The sequence below is a fragment of the Bolinopsis microptera genome, chromosome 11, assembly GCF_026151205.1.
Source record: "Bolinopsis microptera isolate Bmic1 chromosome 11, MBARI_Bmic_1.0, whole genome shotgun sequence".
NCBI lineage: Eukaryota > Metazoa > Ctenophora > Tentaculata > Lobata > Bolinopsidae > Bolinopsis > Bolinopsis microptera.
The window spans coordinates 1,194,517-1,216,092 of NC_087082.1; the positions used below are offsets into that span (position 1 = coordinate 1,194,517).

General features: G+C 41.4%; 5 protein-coding genes across 14 annotated transcripts in view; 3 read left to right on the forward strand and 2 right to left on the reverse strand.

Moving 5' to 3' along the window:
- The window catches only part of LOC134822734 (nucleoside diphosphate kinase 7-like), a 37,135-nt gene extending 25,331 nt beyond the window's left edge, over nucleotides 1-11,804 (reverse strand). Inside the window, exon 1 of the mRNA XM_063833971.1 lies at nucleotides 11,772-11,804. The gene's annotated coding sequence lies outside the window, so the exon portion shown is untranslated. The remainder of the gene's footprint in view (nucleotides 1-11,771) is intronic.
- Nucleotides 1-11,804, reverse strand: part of LOC134822729 (IQ domain-containing protein H-like) — a 34,300-nt gene extending 22,496 nt beyond the window's left edge. Inside the window, exon 1 of the mRNA XM_063833954.1 lies at nucleotides 11,773-11,804. The gene's annotated coding sequence lies outside the window, so the exon portion shown is untranslated. The remainder of the gene's footprint in view (nucleotides 1-11,772) is intronic.
- The window catches only part of LOC134822730 (phosphatidate phosphatase LPIN1-like), a 582,707-nt gene that overhangs the window by 511,096 nt on the left and 50,035 nt on the right, over nucleotides 1-21,576 (forward strand).
- On the forward strand, nucleotides 207-9,383 carry LOC134822728 (hormone receptor 4-like). Of its 7 annotated transcripts, none has more exons than XM_063833946.1 (13): nucleotides 207-287; nucleotides 710-869; nucleotides 1,071-1,161; nucleotides 1,501-1,583; nucleotides 1,843-2,499; nucleotides 2,641-2,873; nucleotides 3,466-3,667; nucleotides 3,877-3,969; nucleotides 4,483-4,803; nucleotides 4,987-5,183; nucleotides 5,484-5,577; nucleotides 5,764-5,919; nucleotides 6,841-7,950. In XM_063833946.1, the coding sequence occupies exons 1-13, from the start codon at nucleotides 217-219 to the stop codon at nucleotides 7,948-7,950; spliced, it is 3,468 nt and encodes a 1,155-aa protein (XP_063690016.1). In that variant the 5' UTR covers nucleotides 207-216. The 7 variants fall into 7 exon arrangements, with proteins under 7 accessions (XP_063690016.1, XP_063690017.1, XP_063690018.1 ...); XM_063833947.1 differs by having other exon boundaries at nucleotides 5,487-5,577; XM_063833948.1 differs by having other exon boundaries at nucleotides 4,996-5,183.
- Nucleotides 6,865-21,538, forward strand: LOC134822724 (nascent polypeptide-associated complex subunit alpha, muscle-specific form-like). Of its 4 annotated transcripts, none has more exons than XM_063833942.1 (16): nucleotides 6,865-9,767; nucleotides 9,912-10,004; nucleotides 10,227-10,364; nucleotides 11,308-11,457; nucleotides 12,213-12,255; nucleotides 12,466-12,636; nucleotides 12,878-13,027; nucleotides 13,347-13,460; nucleotides 13,834-13,937; nucleotides 14,084-14,257; nucleotides 14,566-14,751; nucleotides 14,900-15,029; nucleotides 15,157-15,292; nucleotides 15,388-15,546; nucleotides 18,135-18,219; nucleotides 20,913-21,538. In XM_063833942.1, the coding sequence occupies exons 1-16, from the start codon at nucleotides 7,958-7,960 to the stop codon at nucleotides 21,008-21,010; spliced, it is 3,741 nt and encodes a 1,246-aa protein (XP_063690012.1). In that variant the 5' UTR covers nucleotides 6,865-7,957; the 3' UTR covers nucleotides 21,011-21,538. The 4 variants fall into 4 exon arrangements, with proteins under 4 accessions (XP_063690012.1, XP_063690011.1, XP_063690013.1 ...); XM_063833941.1 differs by having other exon boundaries at nucleotides 6,883-9,767; nucleotides 9,918-10,004; nucleotides 15,373-15,546; XM_063833943.1 differs by having other exon boundaries at nucleotides 6,892-9,767; nucleotides 9,918-10,004.

Below are 21,576 nucleotides of genomic sequence, written 5' to 3' on the forward strand. Positions count from 1 at the left end.
TTATAAACACAAACTTCGTTTCATGATAAAAAGGTTTATTCTAAATTGCTCAGAATTCTTTCTTGATACAATTGTGGTCTAGCGCAGATACTCACTTAATTTTCTTCCTGACTCCAGCTCCATGCATGCAGTCCCCTTTTTCTCTAATTCATATAATTGTGGACCTATGATCTAAACTGCACCAATTTACATTTGCTTTCTTTTTTAGAAGATGATATGTCAAAGTCAAGTCTTCAATTGGTAGAAAATGAGTTGATTGAAGCACGTGAAGACGATTCTAGTCCCTGGTAAGTAACCCTAAACAGTGAACTGTATTTTTTATGAAGGAGTATTCTGAATCATATGCCAATAGCTCCGTTTTCTAACTTGAACCTAAAGTAGATTTATTAAAACGAATATCATACCAGGGTGCAAAACATGTGCCTTTGTTTCTACAACATCTATATTACTATATTATTTAAATAGACCTTTCAGAATTCAGCGCGGCACTATTTAAACAAAATAAAACCAAATTTTTACCACACGGCGCTTTGGAAAGCTTATGTGCCCACTTAAGCTTAATTTCGGAAACACTTTATATACTTAATTTCCTACACAAGTCCACTATTGAACAAATGATTATAATTTTGTACCCTGGCTCAGTTAAAATGTATAATTTAAAGTACATACCTCAAATACCTCCACAACATACCCCTTATCCACTATTCAGGTATGTTGCACGAATATTAAAAGTTGAAGGCCGGCGAATCTTCATCCACTATCTTAACTGGCACAAAAGACACGATCAATGGCTGCCTTCTAGGTCTCCCCGTATCAGAGCACTTAGTAAAAAGAATGCTGATAAACTCCCCGAGGAACAAAATTTAAAGGTGGGTGTTTGAAATGTTTGGCTTTCTGTGGTTTATGGGAAATTTTGCTGTTTCAAGCAAAGGGGGTTTGAATTAATTTACATTTATTTAGCTTTAAAGCTGATACAGATTAGATATTGTTCGTAAAAATATAAAGTAACAGTTTACCGTCGAATTAAATGTAGTGAAAATGTGGTCGACTAACATTATTATATTTTACAGAGTGTAATGTTTAAAGTTGGACAAGCTATTGAGGCCAAATGGATTGATAAGCATTACTACCCTGGAACTATTCTCTCTGCTGAAGGAAACGGTATGAGATTTCAAACACAAGGAAACATTTTCTTTCTTTCTAAATATTGTTATTCTGCATCTTTAAGGCTGACATTTTGTTCTCGGGCAGCATGGTGTCTATCTTGGGCATCATCAGTAATACGAGAACATTTATTACTTTGAACAGGTTTAATCCCGGAGCATTTCCTTTTGCTACTGATTCATGGCCTGCTCACAATTTCATTAAAACTCTTCTTTTATGGGTAGTACATACAGTCAAACTCACATTCCGACCAATCGTAGCTAATATTATTCCTTCCATTCCCATGTTAAGCTACTATAAGTGCAAGCGCGATGAAAATATACAATTTCATTTCAGAATACTACCGAGTATTGTTCAGCGATGGGTTCAAAAAGAAGCTCCGATTCTCTCAGATACGTCACCCACTGGGAGCAGTTGAGGTATGTTAGACCACGTGTTAGACCACGTGTTAGACCACGTGGTTAGACCACGTAGAATTTAAGTAGCAACAAAAGTTATATTTCTGCTTGCTAAACACCCCTGTTTAAATAGAGAGTGGGGTGCTTAAATAGGCGCACACGGAGCATATTTTAAAAGGATCTGAATTCTTTTTGAAGGAATAGATTTTGCATGACGTTATTTACGCACTCAGTTCAAACCTTACCATCCAGCTATTTTCAAACTGATCCCTGATTTCAGGAGCCAGAACCAGAACCCGAACCAGAGAAGGAAGAAGACACTTCAGCAGTAGTAAGTGTGAGTAGTCGAGCTAAACGTCTATCAGCCAGGAATTCAGACGAACTAGTCTCCACTACTCGCTCAAAACGGCTCTCAGCACGACTTAACCGCAACTCCTCCAGTGAGCCAACATCCAGGAACTCTTCTTCAGAGCGAAGTAGGAGGGATTCCAGCCCGGGAATTATAACTCTGAAGGACATGGTGAAAGATTCGGAAACCAAACCCTCGTCCCAGCCAAAAGATAGTCCTCCTAAAAAGGGGAGCCCGGTTAAGAAAGAAAGCCCAGCTAGGAAGGAAAGTCCAAACAAAAAGGAGAGTCAACCTGCAAAAAACAGCAGTCCGAAGACACCGGTGATGCCAAAGAAAAACTCTCCTAAAGCTGAATCTGACACAAAATCTTCCCACACGCTGATAATTGATGACGTAATCGAGTTTGAGGTACCGAAGAAAGCGTCTCCCATAAAAGAGAAACATGATTTCAAGAAGGAGGCCCCCACTATTCAGATAGCGACTACTCCGGTACTGAAGCCGCACAAGTTGGAGCTGACCGAACCTGAACCTGTTCCAATAACCGACACTAAGATAACGAAGAGAGGTCACTCAGGCTGTGCTGATCAGGTTAGATTGTCTGTCATTTTTGGAAGCAACTTTTTAGTCTGACAGTTTAAAAATGCCATAATTGTCAAAAACATATTCTTTGTCGTTATGTTAGAGCTGAGAAAGTACATTCGGTTTTTCCTTACATATTTTCTCTTTTAGAGGCACAAAAGAGACCATTCTGACAGCAAGATATCAGTTGTTAACTCGAAAGGATCTCGGAACAACAAACAACTCGACCACTCCAAAATCCCAATCATAGCGAGTGAGAAACAAGACAAATTGACTGACCAGAAAGTTGGTGAAAAGCAAGCTGGAACCGATGGACTGAAGTCAGATCTGATGTCAGATCATATCAGTCAACTTCAGAGAAATCAAAGGGATCAGTCAGCTAGGTTAGTTGATATGATAATAAAGAGATAAATAGCGAGTCTAAAGAATGACGAATATAAAACGGGGGGAATTCAATGGTGAAAAATGGTGAAATTTTACAATTTGGAAACCCTATTCACCATAAAAATCATTCACCATTTTTCACAATCTTTCACCATTTTAATTTTTTATTTTCAAAGTATCAAATTGAAATATTAAATGTGTACCAAGGTCCAAGAGCTCAGTTTTGATGAACCTTACTCGCCATGTTCACTAAAGTAACCAATTTTGATGTACATTGTACTCACCATGATCACCAAAAGTTACTAGATTTGATTTATCTTACTCGCCATGTTCACTAAAGTAACCAATTTTGATGTACCTAATACTCGCCATGTTCACCAAAAGTTACCAGTATCAATGTATCTTTCTCAGCATGTTATGTTCAGTGTTCACTAGTTTTGATGAAAAATGGTGATTGATAGTTTTGGTGAATCGAGTTTCCGAATTGTAAAACCTAGACTTACTTTAAATTTAATGAAACATACCAAGTCCTTCTCCATACTGATATTCAATATATTTCACCTTCCCCAGACTGATATTCCACTCTCCCAGACTGATAGCAGCTAAAGGAGTGAAGGAGGTAGTTTACCAAACAGCGGGTTACAGCCAGGCAGCCATGATGGCCGGTTTAAAGCAGGGTCCAAGTGGTCCGGTCTACATGCCGCACATGCCGGGCAACATGCCGCACATGCCGGGCAACATGCCGCACATGCCAGGCATGTTTGGGACGCCTCCCTACTCTCAGTACTATCCGGTTAGTGAAAAAGTTCGTATTCGTTTATAACGAGATGTAAATAGAAAATTAAGAATTACATAATCTAGTTAGGAATCAATGTTTTCAAATAGAAAATTCAGAATTACATAATCTAGAATCAATGAAATAAAAACGTTCCTTTACAATCTTGTATCATGTATTGTTATCCAAATTGCAAGGGTTGCCGTTACTTACTAAAGGCACTTTAGGTAGGTTCAGCAGGGATTGCTTCTGCTCAGCAGTATGTAGTACGACCTCCAATCACTTCTGGTCCAAAACTTTTTGCAGAAACCATTCCAAGTGTGAGTTTTGGGTAATAGCGCGGTGTATCATTTGGTTGGTGTGGTATCAGAAAAACCCCTTCTAAAATTTAACCAGTGATACAACCGAATATTTTAAAACTTACACCAGCGTGTGACCTTGGGATTAACTTGCAGATCTGAATTAAATGTAGACAAGAATTTGATCTATTAATGTGTGTGGTTTGTGGAAGACGGCGGGTTTTGTAGATAACGAATCAACATTTAAAAGTTCAGATGTCATGATAGTTTACTCTTGAATTAAAATTACTGATGTCTATGTAGTGAACCACTCAACAACTAATTCTGACATTAGAGAACAATGAGAATGGTCTACGGAAGGGAAGTAATATCACTGTTAGTCTAGATTCTGGTTACATCAAAACCGTAGAATTTTGTAATGTGCCAGGGATTTCTTGGAAATATACCATTCGAGACACTATTACAGACACTTAGAAACACTATTAGAAACACTGTTATAGTTCCCGAGTCCATTTTAACACCAACCTCCCCCAGACGACGTCCCACACAAACGCGTGGGGAATGCCAGGTCAGTACGCAGTTGCTAGCTCCTACTCTCCCGCCATGTCTCCCCATCACACTGCTGGCATATACGTGACGTCACAGCAATTCGTGACGTCATCACAGCAACATCATCCCTCCCCTACTATTGTGTCTCCTGCCATGCAGAGTCCTGGGGTTGCTATATCTAGCCATCCAGGGGTTGCTATATCTAGCCATCCTATTGCCAGTCATCCTGGTCAGCCTCAGGGGTTTCCTTTGGAGTTCCAACAGCGAGCAATACCACAGCAAATTCCGCAGTCTAGGAAAACTAAGGTTTTCATTTTATTACAAAAATAAATTTTAATTATTTAACTGTTGCGTGGTTCAATTGCATGATGTTCCAATATTATTTAACTAATTATCGGAACTGTAAGAGATCTTGCCTCTCTATGTTGGTCTCTTCAGCTCCCTCCCAGATTTTAACCCATCCAGTCAGGAATGTTCACGTGACAGCAGTATTTTCAGGCTGCAAGTGAGCCGAGCTCAAGTCCGTCACCTTCCAGTCACATGTCTCAATCTCCGTCCAGTCACATGTCTGCTTCTCCCTCTCATCCCTCCAGTCACATCTCCCCGTCTCCCTCGCATCCAGCGAACAGTCCTATACCTCACCACGTGACCAATGCTACTGGTCCCGTAACAGCCGGTACTGGCAGGTAAATACCGGGCATACCGGGCATTTCATTAGTTTCCAGTTATAGCTAGGGTAGAGGGAGCTACGGGTTTTAGTTCTGGTGTTTTATCGATATCACCCCAAATATGAATGTGATGATGAAATAATTGTAATATCTTGATTAGATTTTAAATAGCTGCTACTTAGTCAAATTGATACGTCTTGTCGCGACGAAAAATTACCTTTTATGCTTTCAAGAATCCAATAAAATTTCTGCTTCTTAAGCCACGGTGTCTAGTAGGATAACCGTAAGTTTATTGGCATTAACCTTATATTTTACCAGCAGTGGAGGAGCGCAAACCCCGCCTAGAAAACTAGAAATTGCCAAAACGGACTCAGGGAAACAGAAGAGAAACAGAAGAGAAGGCTCTTCTGACGTAAGTTAGCCAAACATTTATAGTAACCATTTAATATTTATATTCTAATTCTTTATAGATAGTCATGTCAGCCGAGATTCCATTCTGTTTCACTAGCGCCGAGGCTGCTATACTATTAACTGTGATAAAGTAGCAGCCATTCTTTCTGCTACTACGAAACTTAATCATAAACGTGTGATTTTTCAGGGTTCGGGTAGAAAATCGCAGAAAAGGGGTCCTGAAGAACCAAAACAAGTTCGGAAGATTGTTAAAAAGAGTGGAAATCAAGCTGAAGCTTTGAAAAAGATCAGTTATGATATCTACGATTTCCCAGTTTCACTCACTACCAAAGCATCCAAAAAGGTAAAAATAATCTAAAACTAATAATTTCTTCTTTCTGAAGCTCCTAAAAACGGGTGGGCGACAATTGACCCCCCGACAATTGACCCCCCGACAATTGACCCCCCGACAATTGACCCCCCGACAATTGACCCCCCGACAATTAACCCCCCGACAATTGACCCCCGACAATTGACCCCCCGACAATTGACCCCCCGACAATTGACCCCCCGACAATTGACCCCCCGACAATTGACCCCCAAAAATATAATTGAATACCCCTGACCCTGACCCTGACCCTGACCCTGACCCTGACCCTGACCCTGACCCTGACCCTGACCCTGACCCTGACCCTGACCCTGACCCAGGACCCCGACCCTGACCCTGACCCAGGACCCTGACCCAGGAACAGCTGTCCCTGACCCTAACCCCAACCCTAACCCTAACCCTAACCCTAACCCTAACCCTAACCCTAACCCTAAACCTAACCCTAACCCTAACCCTAACCCTAACCCGATTAATTTACCCCAGTTTAATTAAAATTGTCGGGGGGTCAATTGTCGGAGGGTCAATTGTCGGGGGGTCAATTGTCGTACTAAGCCCTAGATTTCGCGACAATTGACCCCAGTGTAATTACATAGAGGGTCAATTGTCGGGGGGTCAATTGTCGGGGGGTTAATTGTCGGGGGGGTCAATTGTCGGGGGGTCAATTGTCGTACTAAACCCTAGATTTCGCGATAATTGACCCCAGTGTAATTACATAGGGGGTCAATTGTCGGGGGGTCAATTGTCGGGGGGTCAATTGTCGGGGGGTCAATTGTCGGGGGGTCAATTGTCGCGGTACCCCTAAAAACCAATTGCATTTACTGCAACATAGAGATTATAGCTATTATCTGCGTTGCATCTCATCCTGTCACCTGTGCTAACCTGTCTTACCCACTTCAGACGACAGAGACAACCAAATCAAAAGAGAGCGACCTGTCGGAGGAAAGTGAGAGTTCAGCAGGAGAAGAGAGCAGCAGCGCTCACTCAACCCCCACCCACCACCTACCCCACCAGATCCCTCCCCCTTACTACGTCAACTATCCCTTCTACCCCAACATGCAGAACACTAAGATTACCAACCCTATCCATCAGATGAACATGATAGCGCAGCAGTACCACGCGCAGAACAGACACCACCTTTTCCAGCAGCACATGATGCACCCCCAGCATAAGCAGCGCGGTCGGAAATCTTCTCACACGAACAGAAGTGCTCCACAATCGCCCTCCAAGATGAGACTTCATAATCAAGCCATCGACGCGAACACTGCTTCTCTCTTGCGGCACCATCATTTGACACAACAGCAGAAAGCTACCGGTCAGAAGGTTCCAGGGCAGGCGGCTCCAGTAAGATATAAAACACCTGAACCTGTTGCACCTGCTTCATTTAGGGGCATGTTGGAATCAGACGAAGTCGCAGCAGCAGGGAGCCCAGCTAAATGTGAAAAATCTGACGGTCAGCAACCACAGGCATACCTTTCTGTGATGAAGCTGGACAAAAACAAGGGTCAGGGTCCCATGATAGAAAGTTATCCTGTTCATGGTTCTTTTAAATCAACTGTCCCCAGGGCTCCTAAATTAGCTTCACCTAAAGGTTCACAGCCAGGTAGCCCGGGCTCTGCAGTTTCAAAGAAAACATCAGCTCCAAGCCCCAGTCAGGGAGCGGCACCTCAACAAATCATAGCTAAACCTCACTTTAACCCAGTCACCCCAGCACAGATACAGAAAGTGTCCAACCCTGCCCGTTTACCACCCGGTTATGACATGCAGCAGCAGATTTACAGGTACCCCCAACCCATGGGAACCTACCCTCATCCTGGTAACAATCCTGCAATGTTTAAACCTGTTAGTGTTCCTGCACCTGTACCTAATACTGAGGAAAAGGGTGGTCAAATCGTTCAGCCAACTCCCATTATGTCACCTAAACCTGTACCTGTTTCCGGTCAAGCTCCTGATCTTAAACCTGATGATTCTATAAGTGCAGGCAATTCAAGATCACCTGACTTCAGATGATCTGTGGATGGCAGATGACACTAATTTCGATGGTAACTTTGATATTTCAGACCTTGCAAATTATCTTGATGGTGGATCAAACTCTGCAATTCCAGACGATTTGATGGATCAGAAAACTGAACCAGTAAAACCAGAACCGAAAGATGAAAATACGGTCAAGGAAGAACCAAAAGTTAAGCAACCTGACCCTGCTTCATTTCCACCAACATCCATCATAACTGCTGAGGGTGTGAGAAAATCTCTCCGAGAACGCCGAGCATCTGCCAAGCTGCTCGAAAGTGGAGAATCAACCATCCCTCCCAAAATAACAGTTTCAGTTCCTGGCACCATTCCAGTTAAACCGAATACCATAACAGTGCTACCCTCGATCGAAACTCTGGCAACAAAACCGCCTCCCGTAACTAGCACCTCCAGCAGCAGTAGCAGCTCATCTCAAACTCCCTCCCAACAACGTAAACCACGTACCCCCATCAGTGATATCCATGGTACAAATCCTAGCAACCGACGTGCTTCTCCGCCTGCCCTCAACAAAGTGGTCCCCACATCACCTTTGAAGCAGAAGTTGAAGCAGTATGTTTTGGAGAGGCAAGCCAGACAAGCGGCTAATCGTACCCCTCCAAGGACGGTTCAGTCAGAGACGGCTGCACACAAATCTCCAGGTGGCTCGGTAGGGATTGAGAATCCTCTTATCCAGCGCAGGATGAGTCAGTCTCCTAGTCCTACAAACTGGCAGCAGTTGATTCAGTACGGCAGGAATTCTCCTAATTTCATTGCCAGTTTGTCGCCTCGGTCACGTGATGCATTATTTAACATACAGAATAAAGATCCGAGGATGTCTCCGTATTGTAGAACATCGCCTGTACCAGCTGATCTTACAACCAAAAAAGAAGCTGTGTCACCAAAACCTGCTAGCTCGAAATCTCCTAGACCTAATACCAAATCCCCAAAATCTTCCACTTCATCAACAGAAGATCCACCCATCCCAACTACTTCCGTTCAGAAATCATCAATCTCCAACCCTCCGCTGTTTGTCGAACCTAAGACTTACATCAAAGAGGAACCAATTGAAGCGCCCCCGCCCAAAACAAACGTTCCGGTGCAAGCGATACAGCCACCATTGGAACATAGTCGACCATCATCTAAATCAAACGATCATACTTCTTTGACTTCATCAAAGTCTGTACCGTTGCAAATCAAGCTACAGTCGGGGAGCACAGAGGTTCCGAGGCTTTCCAAATCAGTACCTACTACTCCAGACGGTGGATATAACACCCGGAAAATCAAGGTTCAAACTTTCGCTTTGTTGGGGAAAAATCCCAAATCAAAGAGAAGCTCAGAGAACCTCAAGAATTCACCTCGTCACACGCCAAGTATGAAGGCTCCTCAAGCTGATCCTCCAAAACCACCCCAACTTCAACCACCTCGACCACCTCAACCACCCAAATCTCTCGACCTCAAGGACAAAACTCCCGAAAAAGTTGTCCCTAAAACGGAAAACTTGGAGAACCCCTTCGAACCGGTCTTCACCTCAGCCTCAGCAGAAATCATCTCTCCATTCAAGGACGTAACATCTCGTCACCTCAGTATCCCCACCTCATTCGACATTAACTTTGACGAGGCTGATCTGTTCAACATGGAGGTAGACGAGACGGAGACAAAGGTGGAGCAGAATGTGAGCCTGGAGGATCAGGAGCAGGTTACCAGACCCCCCATGCAGGCGGACAGTGATCTTACTACTCCGCTCGTCGGGGAGCTCAGTTTAGAGGGAAAGGGAAAAGATTGTTTGAAAGATATCGTTGGACTCGACTCTCCGTTTGGTTGGTTACATGATTTACTTCATTTCACTTTATATAGATTTTTTAGATCTTATTCTTAAGTTGTGACTACACATAATTTTTACTTGTCACGTTTTTAAATCGTCATGCATTATATAAAGGAGCAACTATATTTCTAATCTTAAGTTTCAGATAAGCGGCGAGGTAAGATAGGAAGACCCAGATCTAAGTCCACTATATCTCCCGAGGGTGACGAACGACGGAAATCTGGCGATTCGGGTAATTTATATGCTTATTATGTTGAGCATGTTCGCTGACTCGTTAATTTAAGATTTTGTTGAATGTTTCCCACAGTGTTTGTTAATAAATGTAAAAGTTATTATATACTTAACTATTTTCTGACAAATCTACTTTGACCAATCTACTCAAGTATAGTTGTTGTTCGCTTTTTCACTTTTTAACAACCCAACTTTAATTATTGTAAAGATAGTGTTTTATCAGACGATCGGAAGAAGATAATAGAGCCCCGGCTGCTGTTAGCGAGGTCTGTTATATCAGAGACGCGCGCATCTAAGCGTGCACGAAGCTCCAGCGAACCTTTCAGTGCAGCTAATATTGACGACGATCACCGCAGTCGAAGTATGTATATTTTATATATTTCTCCAGATAAGATATTACTTTTATTTTTTCCCTATTCTTGCCGAAGGCAAAAAGATCGTAGGGAATAAGTAATCGGGTTTGGATATATGAGGTGGCCCGACGGTCCTACGTTGACGACAAAAGTCTGCTCCTTCGCAGTATAGACCATTCCCCTATAATTATTTGTATTGGAAGCGTTTGTTATGCTGCGCGCGACGCTAGCCATGTGTTAATTAATTACAGTGAAGTTCCTCCTTCGCAAAGTTATTTTCCGCAATTTTCTGGATTCATTTATTGTTGATGCGCGCGGCGCTACATTGGTCAAATAAATCGTCAATTTTTACCATGCGTGAATCCCACTCATTTATTAAAAACATAGTATGTAAATATGTTGCACTTTTTCCGGTCACACTTTTCACTCGAAAGAATTAATGGTACAACTACAAGATACAAGTACATCGTAGGGAAAATTGATCGTGCGTGGTTTAACCGCGGCGAAATTCTTGTTGTGCTTTGTTTTGTCTATGAATGCATTATTGTTTATGAATCGAATTTTTTTTATTAATTTTACAGTTTATTGTTAATCATAGTGTGGTATATATGATATATCAATAAAACTTCTTATGATTACTATAATATGATATAATTAAAGTGATATTTTCTGAATAGATTTGTTTTTTGAGATGATCTAGTTGTTTGTTGCTGGATATTTTTCACCTCACCCTTTAGAACCGCTCTGACATGGTTAGTACCTGACACTTGTGTCAGTTGCTAACCACATGGGCGGTATACAAGCATATCATTTCATTTTTATTCCTGATTATTTTATTTTATTTTATTCCTGAGTATTGATTTTATTGTGCTACTTTGTATAACAGAATATTTTATAATATTATTATATTACAAAATATCCCCAGTTTATATAATAGCAACTAAATTACAGAACAGTACTACTATTACGGAGAACCTAAAGCCACTAAAGCGATAGAACCGCTGGATGACCACTTGGAGTTCAAATGCAACATTTGTAAGAAGGGATTTCCAAAACAAAGCCGTTTAGAAACTCATCTAAAACACTATCACGAGGGCAAAGGTAAAGCTTACTTAAACTTACTTAAACTTACTTAAACTTACTTAAACTTACTTAAACTTACTTAAACTTACTTAAACTTACTTAAACTTACTTAAACTTACTTTAACTTACTTTAACTTACTTTAACTTACTTAAACTTACTTTAACTTACTTTAACTTACTTTAACTTATCAAATAACGGAGTAGTTCGCTGTTTATTAGTCTCATGATTGAAATACTGATATCTGGATATTATCCGGTTGGAAGAGACAAGGACAAGTGAAACAAGGAAGTTAGGAGTAAGGGCAAATTTTCGGCGTCAACGCCATCTTCAGGCTCAAATTATTTGTTATATAGTAGTGTTGAAAGTATTAAAAAAAATGTTAATACTTTCAACACTACTATATAACAAATAATTTGAGCCTGAAGATGGCGTTGACGCCGAAAATTTGCCCTTACTCCTAACTTCCTTGTTTCACTTGTCCTTGTCTCTTCCAACCGGATAATATCCAGATATCAGTACTTTAACTTACTTAAACTTACTTGAACTTACTTGAGCTTACTTTAACTTAGTTGAACTATGTTAATATTGTTGGTTATACAATTGTTTGTTTATTCCGATGTTCATTATATTTATGTGTGTTTTGTTAAATGTAGTGTGTTTAAAGAATAGTAATAGATGTCTCATGATGTTGAATTGTTTAATAATATAAAGGATTATTTCATAACCACTGCCTTGTACGCTAGACAGAAATTGAACTTACATTTGATTTCAGAAAATGTAGCTGACGAGGAATCAGATGAAAGGGAGGACATCAAGTAAGAAATATTTATGTAACTAATTCTATAATTCTGGAAAGTTCTCCTCCAAATTCCATGCTTGTGACTAACAAATCAGTTGACCTCAACTCATTAAATTATAATCATCCTGCATGACACATATTCCAATGATCACCTTAACAACAAATACCGCTAATCACCTCCAATTACCCCACAATTACCGTTAATTACCGTTAATGACCGTCTCAGGATAACAGTTCGCTGCACCTGTGACTCCCCACATGAAGACAGACTAATGATACAGTGTGACGAGTGTTCTCAGTGGCTCCACGCTATCTGTATTGGTGTCAACAACTCTAACATTCCCAGCCAATATATCTGCCCGTACTGCTACGCTATCGTCAAACAACTACACGATTGGTAACGTCAATTATCTTGGAATGGACTTTGTTTTATATAGTTTTCCAACAAGTCTGTGTGATATTAGACATTCCTTTTGTGGAAGCTAAAGACTATTTGAAAAGCGCCCGCCCTAATCTTTTTGTATGTGGCTCCTGGCTCCTCTAATACTTTATAAGGGTCAGGAATTATAGGTAAAACTGCTCTGCTCTTGCTTATTCTCCATTATAGTAGAAACCAGTCTATTTTACATCCTTTTCAGGTATGAGGATGGCAATTTACCAAGAATGATCCCGAACGATAGCGAGAAGCCAAATGAGCCCATGTTACAACTGCACGATATGACGGATCAATACCATAAAGTATCGAAAGGAATAACTGCTACACGGCTAAAACTTGATGCGCTCGAAAGGTACTGTAAATTTTAGGTCCGGCTGCATTAACTTGGTTTTCTGCAATGTTTGTAATCTAAAGTGTGGAATGGATAGGGTCTACGGCACACTTTGAACGTCACGCGCGAAGGCAATATCGTGTTACAGACAGCTTTGCTTTCAGCGAACTTTCGCGCGCATGCGGCGCGCGCGATGTATCTACGGTTGATTTTATTGGATGTGGCTGTCGGCGCAGCGCACCTTGTGACGACAAAGGCGAAAGAGAAACCATGCGGATTAAAAGTAGCGGGCTACTGTTTCTTTGAATTTACAGGTTGCAAACATTTGTTTACCTTTCAGGAGCGAAGCAAGACGCCTCCAAGACAAGAAGGATGGAGTGTGGCCCACTAATGGAAGGAAGATGGAAGGCACGCTCGTGGTTATCCCTGGAGGAGGCTCTGTTCTTCTTCCTAAGTAAGTTTTGTAGATAACATAAATATAAGCCAGACCCGGAACGTAACCATATTCTTCTTCAAATAACATCATTGAATTGAATTTGTTTTACTGTGATTATATAAGCTTGTTCTAGGCGGAGGTGAATTATAAAGTCGCTGGGCTCTTGGGTTGGACAAGAAACTGTTGTAACCCATTTGTTCAGGTCAGACGTATCACCAGGCATTTATTGTGGCAATAGCTAAACAGACACTCATTCAAAATTTCATATATTTTAAAGAATTTACATTCGACTGAATACTTATTACTTATTACTGATCTTAATTTTTTTGTCCCTGATGTTTGACACTTAGTAAATTAAACCACTGGATATTAATGTGTTCAACATTTTCAGTTCGACCCAGTCTAATACTGGAGATCCTAAAACGAGCAATGCTTCGTTAGTATATGTTCTGTCGCCTGGCACAGCTAAAACATCCACTACCACCACAATCGGGGGTGAGAATGGGAATTATGTTTAACTTCTTCCAGTTATGTTCACTGCTTACAAAGCTCAAACATTTAGCTTTGAAATAATGAGCACGAATTGACCTCAAGAGTACATTCTATACCTCAAATCAAAATGATACGAGCTGTCTTTACAGGTAAAACAGTGTACACGGTATCCAGGCCCCCACTAGTAATGTCCCTAGCACAGCTCCGACAACAGAACCCTAACTTCAGGCCGGCTGCCATGAGAGGACAGCTCAGGCCACTCTCCATACGACCTTCCTTCAGAGGAGTTCAGACAAGTTCACCTGGCAGTTCTCATAGACAAGGTACATAGAAACTGGGTTTTGTGGAGTAATTAGTGGTTAACATTCCACACTTAATTGAGTGTCCCAGATATAGCGTTATGTTTGCAGCTGCAAGTTGGGAATATTCTAGGTCACCCTGTTTATATAATGTCCATGTTAAATCTTTACCAGCTAACCAGCTGTTATCGTCATCTCTCTGTCTTTTACCATAAGGCTGAATGTTCTTTTCTTTCTTTCTAATATGATATAAGGTCTGCTAAATACAAGGTCTGATAAATACAAGGTGTGCTAAATAACACCCCACATGTGTGCTAAATAACACCCCACAGGTGTGCCACATGTTGTCCGAGGAACGACTCTCCGAGGTAATCCTCGTGCTGCGAGTGCCCGCTACGCGTCACCCCGCGGAACACTCACTCCACCACGAGCTTCTGGTCCCCGCTCAGCTAGCTCTCTTGCTATATACCCTCCGGCTCGTATGCCTCATTCTCCTGCCACAAGACAACCTAACGCTGGTAAATTTCTCGAGGATAAACTATCCAATTATTCGCCATGCTTAATAAGCAGATAAACTGCTGTTTTCAATTCCCTTATTTGCTTAACTTTCGTGGTACGGTGGTACGTTTTAAAAGTATCTCATTTGATATTTGACACTCCCCTCAGGAATACGGCCATCTGGAATAAACTCTCTAGGAAGTCCCCGTATGAGCCACCCTAGATTACCCGGTAGTAACACTACCGTCACCAGAGCCAGGATGCCTGGCGTGCGCCCTGCTCCTCCCTCCATCGATAGGTCAGTGTCAGCAGCAGTTTAAATTATCTGTTATTATAAGGCATTTGTTTTGTAATACAGTTTATAATGGAGTATCTCAAAACCTACCTAACATTTCTTACATAATCTAATATCTATTCTCACTCAGTGCTAACTTGGCTCCAAGGCCTGGCCAGATTCGACAGCGAAGCACCACATCACCCAGAGTCCAAACTCCCTTACCGCGACCCTCCCCTCAACCGGGCAGCAGTCCTCGACACCACACCAAGTCTGAGCCTGCCACGGTAATTTACTAAATACCCTTTTCTCCTCCACAACTTAACCCTCCTGAGAATACCTGCTTAGTTTCTTATCCCCGGTTAAGATTAACATGTTTCAGCCGACGTACTTGTCGAACAGCCGGTCCTCCTCGCCCCATCTCCCTGGTAACAGACTTACTTCCCGCTCACGTCCTGTCAGTCCTCGTCTTCAGAGAGCCGACATCTCGCAACTCCTCGCCGCTGCTAATAACCCTATATCATCCCTCGCTGCTAAACAGGTGAATAAAAGCGGAACTTTTTTTCACCTGTTATTTTTCCAAATTTTAAATTTGTCTAAAATTAGTTAATTTACCCTATATAGCTATGACGAGCTGCAATTTATTTTTAAGGGAAAAAATTAAATAAATATCATGAGGAGTACACTAACACACGCTAAATAATACAATTATGTAACTGCAACTGGTATTTATATATTTATTTGGTATGCCATGTAAGGATCGGGATATGTCAAACAAAATTGTCAAAAAGTGATCTGTCACCAAGATGTAACTAGAAAGAACGGAGAAATTATGGCTCACGCAAGAATTAGGTCTCACGCAGGCGCGTGATACACATATAAATAAACTTAAAAGCCGCGCCTGCTTGAGACCTAATTCCTGCGTGAGACCTAATTTTTCTGTTCGACCTAGTTACATCTTGGTGACAGTAAGAAACAAATTTCATATAGAAACATATGACGCGACGGTCAAACGATAAAGTAAAAATACCAATTTAGACGGTTAATTATAAAGATATAACAAATCTCCTCTTTTACGGCTATATTGTCTTGTTCGTATTATTTAATTCACAGAATAGAAATGAATATCAATCGAACGAATTTAATTTTTGTCAATGATCATCTAAATCATAAATCAATACCTATTTATTTTCCTTAACATATTTTTTCTTTAAAAAAATGTTAATCAAATTTGCACCAGGCTTTTTATACTCTGTATATCCTAGTCTTCTTTGAGCCAGATAACAAACTTTGCCGAGTACGTATGTAGTTCTGATCAGATCTCTGTATATCCTCGTCTTCTTTGAGCCAGATGACGAACTTTTCCATAGATGGTGAGTGGTAGAAGGAGAACTTTTGCTATGTAGTTTCTGTACCGTGCTCTCATTTCCGGTTTACGCAGGATCAGGATGGTTGGGAACAGTGCTGCGTTCATCAGAGGAGGTGTGAATCGTAACAATGCATAGATGGCAGATGTCTGTGTGGGGGTAATTATATATTCCCACAAGGGGTATGTCATAATACAGTACAAAGAGACGCTACACAAGTACAGTAATGAGATTAGAAACACTGTTAAGTTAATTTGGTTTGCAGTGTTCAGCAGTAAGTTTTCGTGACCACGAAAGGCTTTCTTTATATATATCATCTGAAGAACCATGCATACAAGCACGATCAAGCAAGGCAGACCAAACTGAACTAAAGGCACAACTATGTCCATGATAGTCATCATATGTGTTGCTGCGCCATCAGATAATGCAAAGTAACGCATCATCAACCTTAATACAAGACGTATTGTGCCATCTCCAATTGTTTCTAAGAAAGTGATGATGTTCCACAGCAGACCCGCAGCAGCACCACATTTTGGGCTATCATTATCTGTAGTTATGAGATCATTCCATACCCAAACATCAATAATGCACACGACCATGAGAACGGACGGGTAAATGAAGAGGACTATCTTCAAAAGTCGGTTATTCTGCCTGTAAAATGGACGCATTATGTTGATAGTCTTCACAACCGTTAGCACAAGAACACAAAACATAGAAGTAACGTAGCAGAGTACACCAAACTTTTGGCAGACCAGAAATGTCCAAGGATGCATCCTCATAGAAGGGTCCTTCAAGCACAGTAGTGATATTGAGCCTCGTCCTATCTCTAAACACGCACTTCCAATATCCACAGCACCGACCAGAATGAAGAATAGGGAAGAAATCCTTCTCCAGTCCTTGTGGTAATCATATATGATCATGGAATTCTGGATCATGATATAAACAGCTATCGTGATATTGAGTGGGGATATATACTGAAAGCCCCACGTTTGGCCGTCTATAAGTGAAGTACTGGGGGGCAGGTTTGTGGTAGTCGTATTATTTGTCCACATCATAGCTCTGCAGTCTGCAGGGTCACTTTACGAGGTTTTGGAGGAAACGAACTAACTATACTATCCTGAAATAAACTGCGGAAGAAAAACTTTTTGTATCAAATTTTTTCTAAGGAAGATAAAGCACCGTACGAATCTTACTTTTAGTATCAAATTTCTTATTAAGAAGATAATGCGCGTGACTTTATTTTCTATACATTTTATTTATTTCCTATTATTTCGAATATACAATTACAAGAGCTTTAAAACAAAAATAGGTAGCCAATTTTAAGTGCTCGCCAGCTCGCTGTTTTACAACTGTCCGATGTTAGCATCTACGCGCGACATATTGACCGTGAAATCGTTTTGACAAAACCAAGATTTAAACGAACAGTGAAATCGCTGTAATTTACTTAGGTACCAGGCAGAAGGCAACCCAAACGACAGACATCGTTTTTAAAAGGACAATCCAACAAGCGGAGTCGTGCCACTTACGAATTCTTCACATATTATATTGTTTTACAATCACAGTGCTGGCAAGCACAACCGTTAGCTTTTATAGTAAATATTCCCGTCAATACAGATGCAGATGTGGAGTGTGGAGCAACCTTATTTGTAACACTTATTATCGGATCATGAATGCAATGATTCTCACTTTTAACGATTTAACTGATATTGCATTCAAGTTAAATTCTAATGTTTCCCTACGGAGTTGTAATGTTCAACAACAGTTTCAGGACAGTTTAGCACAAGAGATAGCTGATAGTCAAGACTTATTAGAAGCTCACATCAGCGCCCTGGAGAAACAGCTGGACGGTTAGTTTTAATTCAAGAGTAAACTACAAGTTCTTAAGACTATGAGTTTACAGCTCAGCAGCCAATTTCCATGTATTATGATCTATTAGAGGCCAGAAGAAGGGGTTTCAGCATTGTGGCGTAGTCACGTGATGAGGAGTAGTCACGTGATGAGGAGTAGTCACGTGATGAGGAGTAGTCACGTGATGAGGAGTAGTCACGTGATGAGGAGTAGTCACGTGATGAGGAGTAGTCACGTGATGAGGAGTAGTCACGTGATGAGGAGTAGTCACGTGATGAGGAGTAGTCACGTGATGAGGAGTAGTCACGTGATGAGGAGTAGTCACGTGATGAGGAGTAGTCACGTGATGAGGAGTAGTCACGTGATGAGGAGTAGTCACGTGATGAGGAGTAGTCACGTGATGAGGAGTAGTCACGTGATGAGGAGTAGTCACGTGATGAGGAGTAGTCACGTGATGAGGAGTAGTCACGTGATGAGGAGTAGTCACGTGATGAGGAGTAGTCACGTGATGAGGAGTAGTCACGTGATGAGGAGTAGTCACGTGATGAGGAGTAGTCACGTGATGAGGAGTAGTCACGTGATGAGGAGTAGTCACGTGATGAGGAGTAGTCACGTGATGAGGAGTAGTCACGTGATGAGGAGTAGTCACGTGATGAGGAGTAGTCACGTGATGAGGAGTAGTCACGTGATGAGGAGTAGTCACGTGATGAGGAGTAGTCACGTGATGAGGAGTAGTCACGTGATGAGGAGTAGTCACGTGATGAGGAGTAGTCACGTGATGAGGAGTAGTCACGTGATGAGGAGTAGTCACGTGATGAGGAGTAGTCACGTGATGAGGAGTAGTCACGTGATGAGGAGTAGTCACGTGATGAGGAGTAGTCACGTGATGAGGAGTAGTCACGTGATGAGGAGTAGTCACGTGATGAGGAGTAGTCACGTGATGAGGAGTAGTCACGTGATGAGGAGTAGTCACGTGATGAGGAGTAGTCACGTGATGAGGAGTAGTCACGTGATGAGGAGTAGTCACGTGATGAGGAGTAGTCACGTGATGAGGAGTAGTCACGTGATGAGGAGTAGTCACGTGATGAGGAGTAGTCACGTGATGAGGAGTAGTCACGTGATGAGGAGTAGTCACGTGATGAGGAGTAGTCACGTGATGAGGAGTAGTCACGAGATGAGGAGTAGTCACGTGATGAGGAGTAGTCACGTGATGAGGAGTAGTCACGTGATGAGGAGTAGTCACGTGATGAGGAGTAGTCACGTGATGAGGCGTAGTCACGTGATGAGGAGTAGTCACGTGATGAGGAGTAGTCACGTGATTAGGAGTAGTCACGAGATGAGGAGTAGTCACGTGATGAGGAGTAGTCACGTGATGAGGAGTAGTCACGTGATGAGGAGTAGTCACGTGATGAGGAGTAGTCACGTGATGAGGCGTAGTCACGTGATGAGGAGTAGTCACGTGATGAGGAGTAGTCACGTGATGAGGAGTAGTCACGTGATGAGGAGTAGTCACGTGATGAGGAGTAGTCACGTGATGAGGAGTAGTCACGTGATTAGGAGTAGTCACGTGATGAGGAGTAGTCACGTGATGAGGAGTAGTCACGTGATGAGGAGTAGTCACGTGATTAGGAGTAGTCACGTGATGAGGAGTAGTCACGTGATGAGGAGTAGTCACGTGATTAGGAGTAGTCACGTGATTAGGAGTAGTCACGTGATGAGGAGTAGTCACGTGATGAGGAGTAGTCACGTGATGAGGAGTAGTCACGTGATGAGGAGTAGTCACGTGATGAGGAGTAGTCACGAGATGAGGAGTAGTCACGTGATGAGGAGTAGTCACGTGATGAGGAGTAGTCACGTGATGAGGAGTAGTCACGTGATGAGGAGTAGTCACGTGATGAGGAGTAGTCACGTGATGAGGAGTAGTCACGTGATGAGGCGTAGTCACGTGATGAGGAGTAGTCACGTGATGAGGAGTAGTCACGTGATGAGGAGTAGTCATGTGATGAGGAGTAGTCACGTGATGAGGAGTAGTCATGTGATGAGGAGTAGTCACGTGATGAGGAGTAGTCATGTGATGAGGAGTAGTCACGTGATTAGCATTGTGGCTCAGATAGTTCTGGTAGTTCTGATCGAATATAGGAAATGTGAGCTGATCAAATGACGTGTCCCACTGTCCCTATTAATAGGTTCAATTTTCACCTTTTGAGTTGTTTGTTTAATAGCATGCAAGGCATTAAGATGTAAAGAAAACACCGTACAGTGCCTCTCTTGAATAAACAATCGATGGCAAACAGATTGAAGTTCCCTAATCAAATTGACTGGATCGATCGCTAAATGGGTAATGAGGTTAACAAAACAAAAACTTCTAAAAGAAGCGGGAACTTTGGAATTGCAAGCGGGCAGTTGCATATTTGCTGTTGCTCTGAAGTCACGGTCTGCTTGTTAACGGAGAAAATTCATCATATTATGCTCATAATTGGTATTGTTTCGCACAATAGCGAACATATTAACCAACAAACACGTAATTTATGGTATTGGAACCATAATCTCTGTTAGTATATATACATAGATATATAGCTTTAAAAAATTGAATTACAGCGTCGTTTCATTTCGTTATTCACTATGTCTCTACTCTCCAATACCAAACTATGTAAATTAGCTGTTTAATCATGACTTATATCTACTGTTTCAGAGTTCGAAAGGTGCAGCGAAAAGTTGGACCCTACCCTACAACTCGGTCACGTGTTATACGACCTGGAACAGCTTAAAATCTTTACTCAGACCGTTTGAACTTTAAACTGTTCTGTTTTATCAAATTAAATTCTATTTCTTAATTAATCATGCTGGTATTTATCTACATCGGATACGGAATAATATAGAACTTATTTTATGTAACTTATAAACTTGTTTTAGTTTACTTCATTTGTTGACTTGATTTTAACACTTTGATACGCTGTATTCATGCATCATATGTTTATGATCACTTCGTGATTTTCATCAAAACTTCAGCATTCATCGAAGATTCTGGAATTTTTTAGTGTATTGTTGATAAGTTATCACCTAAGCTAGTATGCCTCGCTGTTTTTCAGAATTCATTTATGATTTAAATAGTTTCCATTTTCCTTTACCGAATATTCTGGAATTTATCTGGTAGTAAATTAAATACCTAGCATACTTCTGATGGGCACGAGTCTGCCAATTCATTGACATTCCCTTAAACTTTTAGATCTGAAGTCTGAAACTTTTGCAATGTTATGCGACATATAATGTTTTCTATAATTGTTAATGATAACTGAACAATGAATTTGAAAATCTAAATTTCGCAGTTTTATTTCTTTTGATTTAAATTTACAATG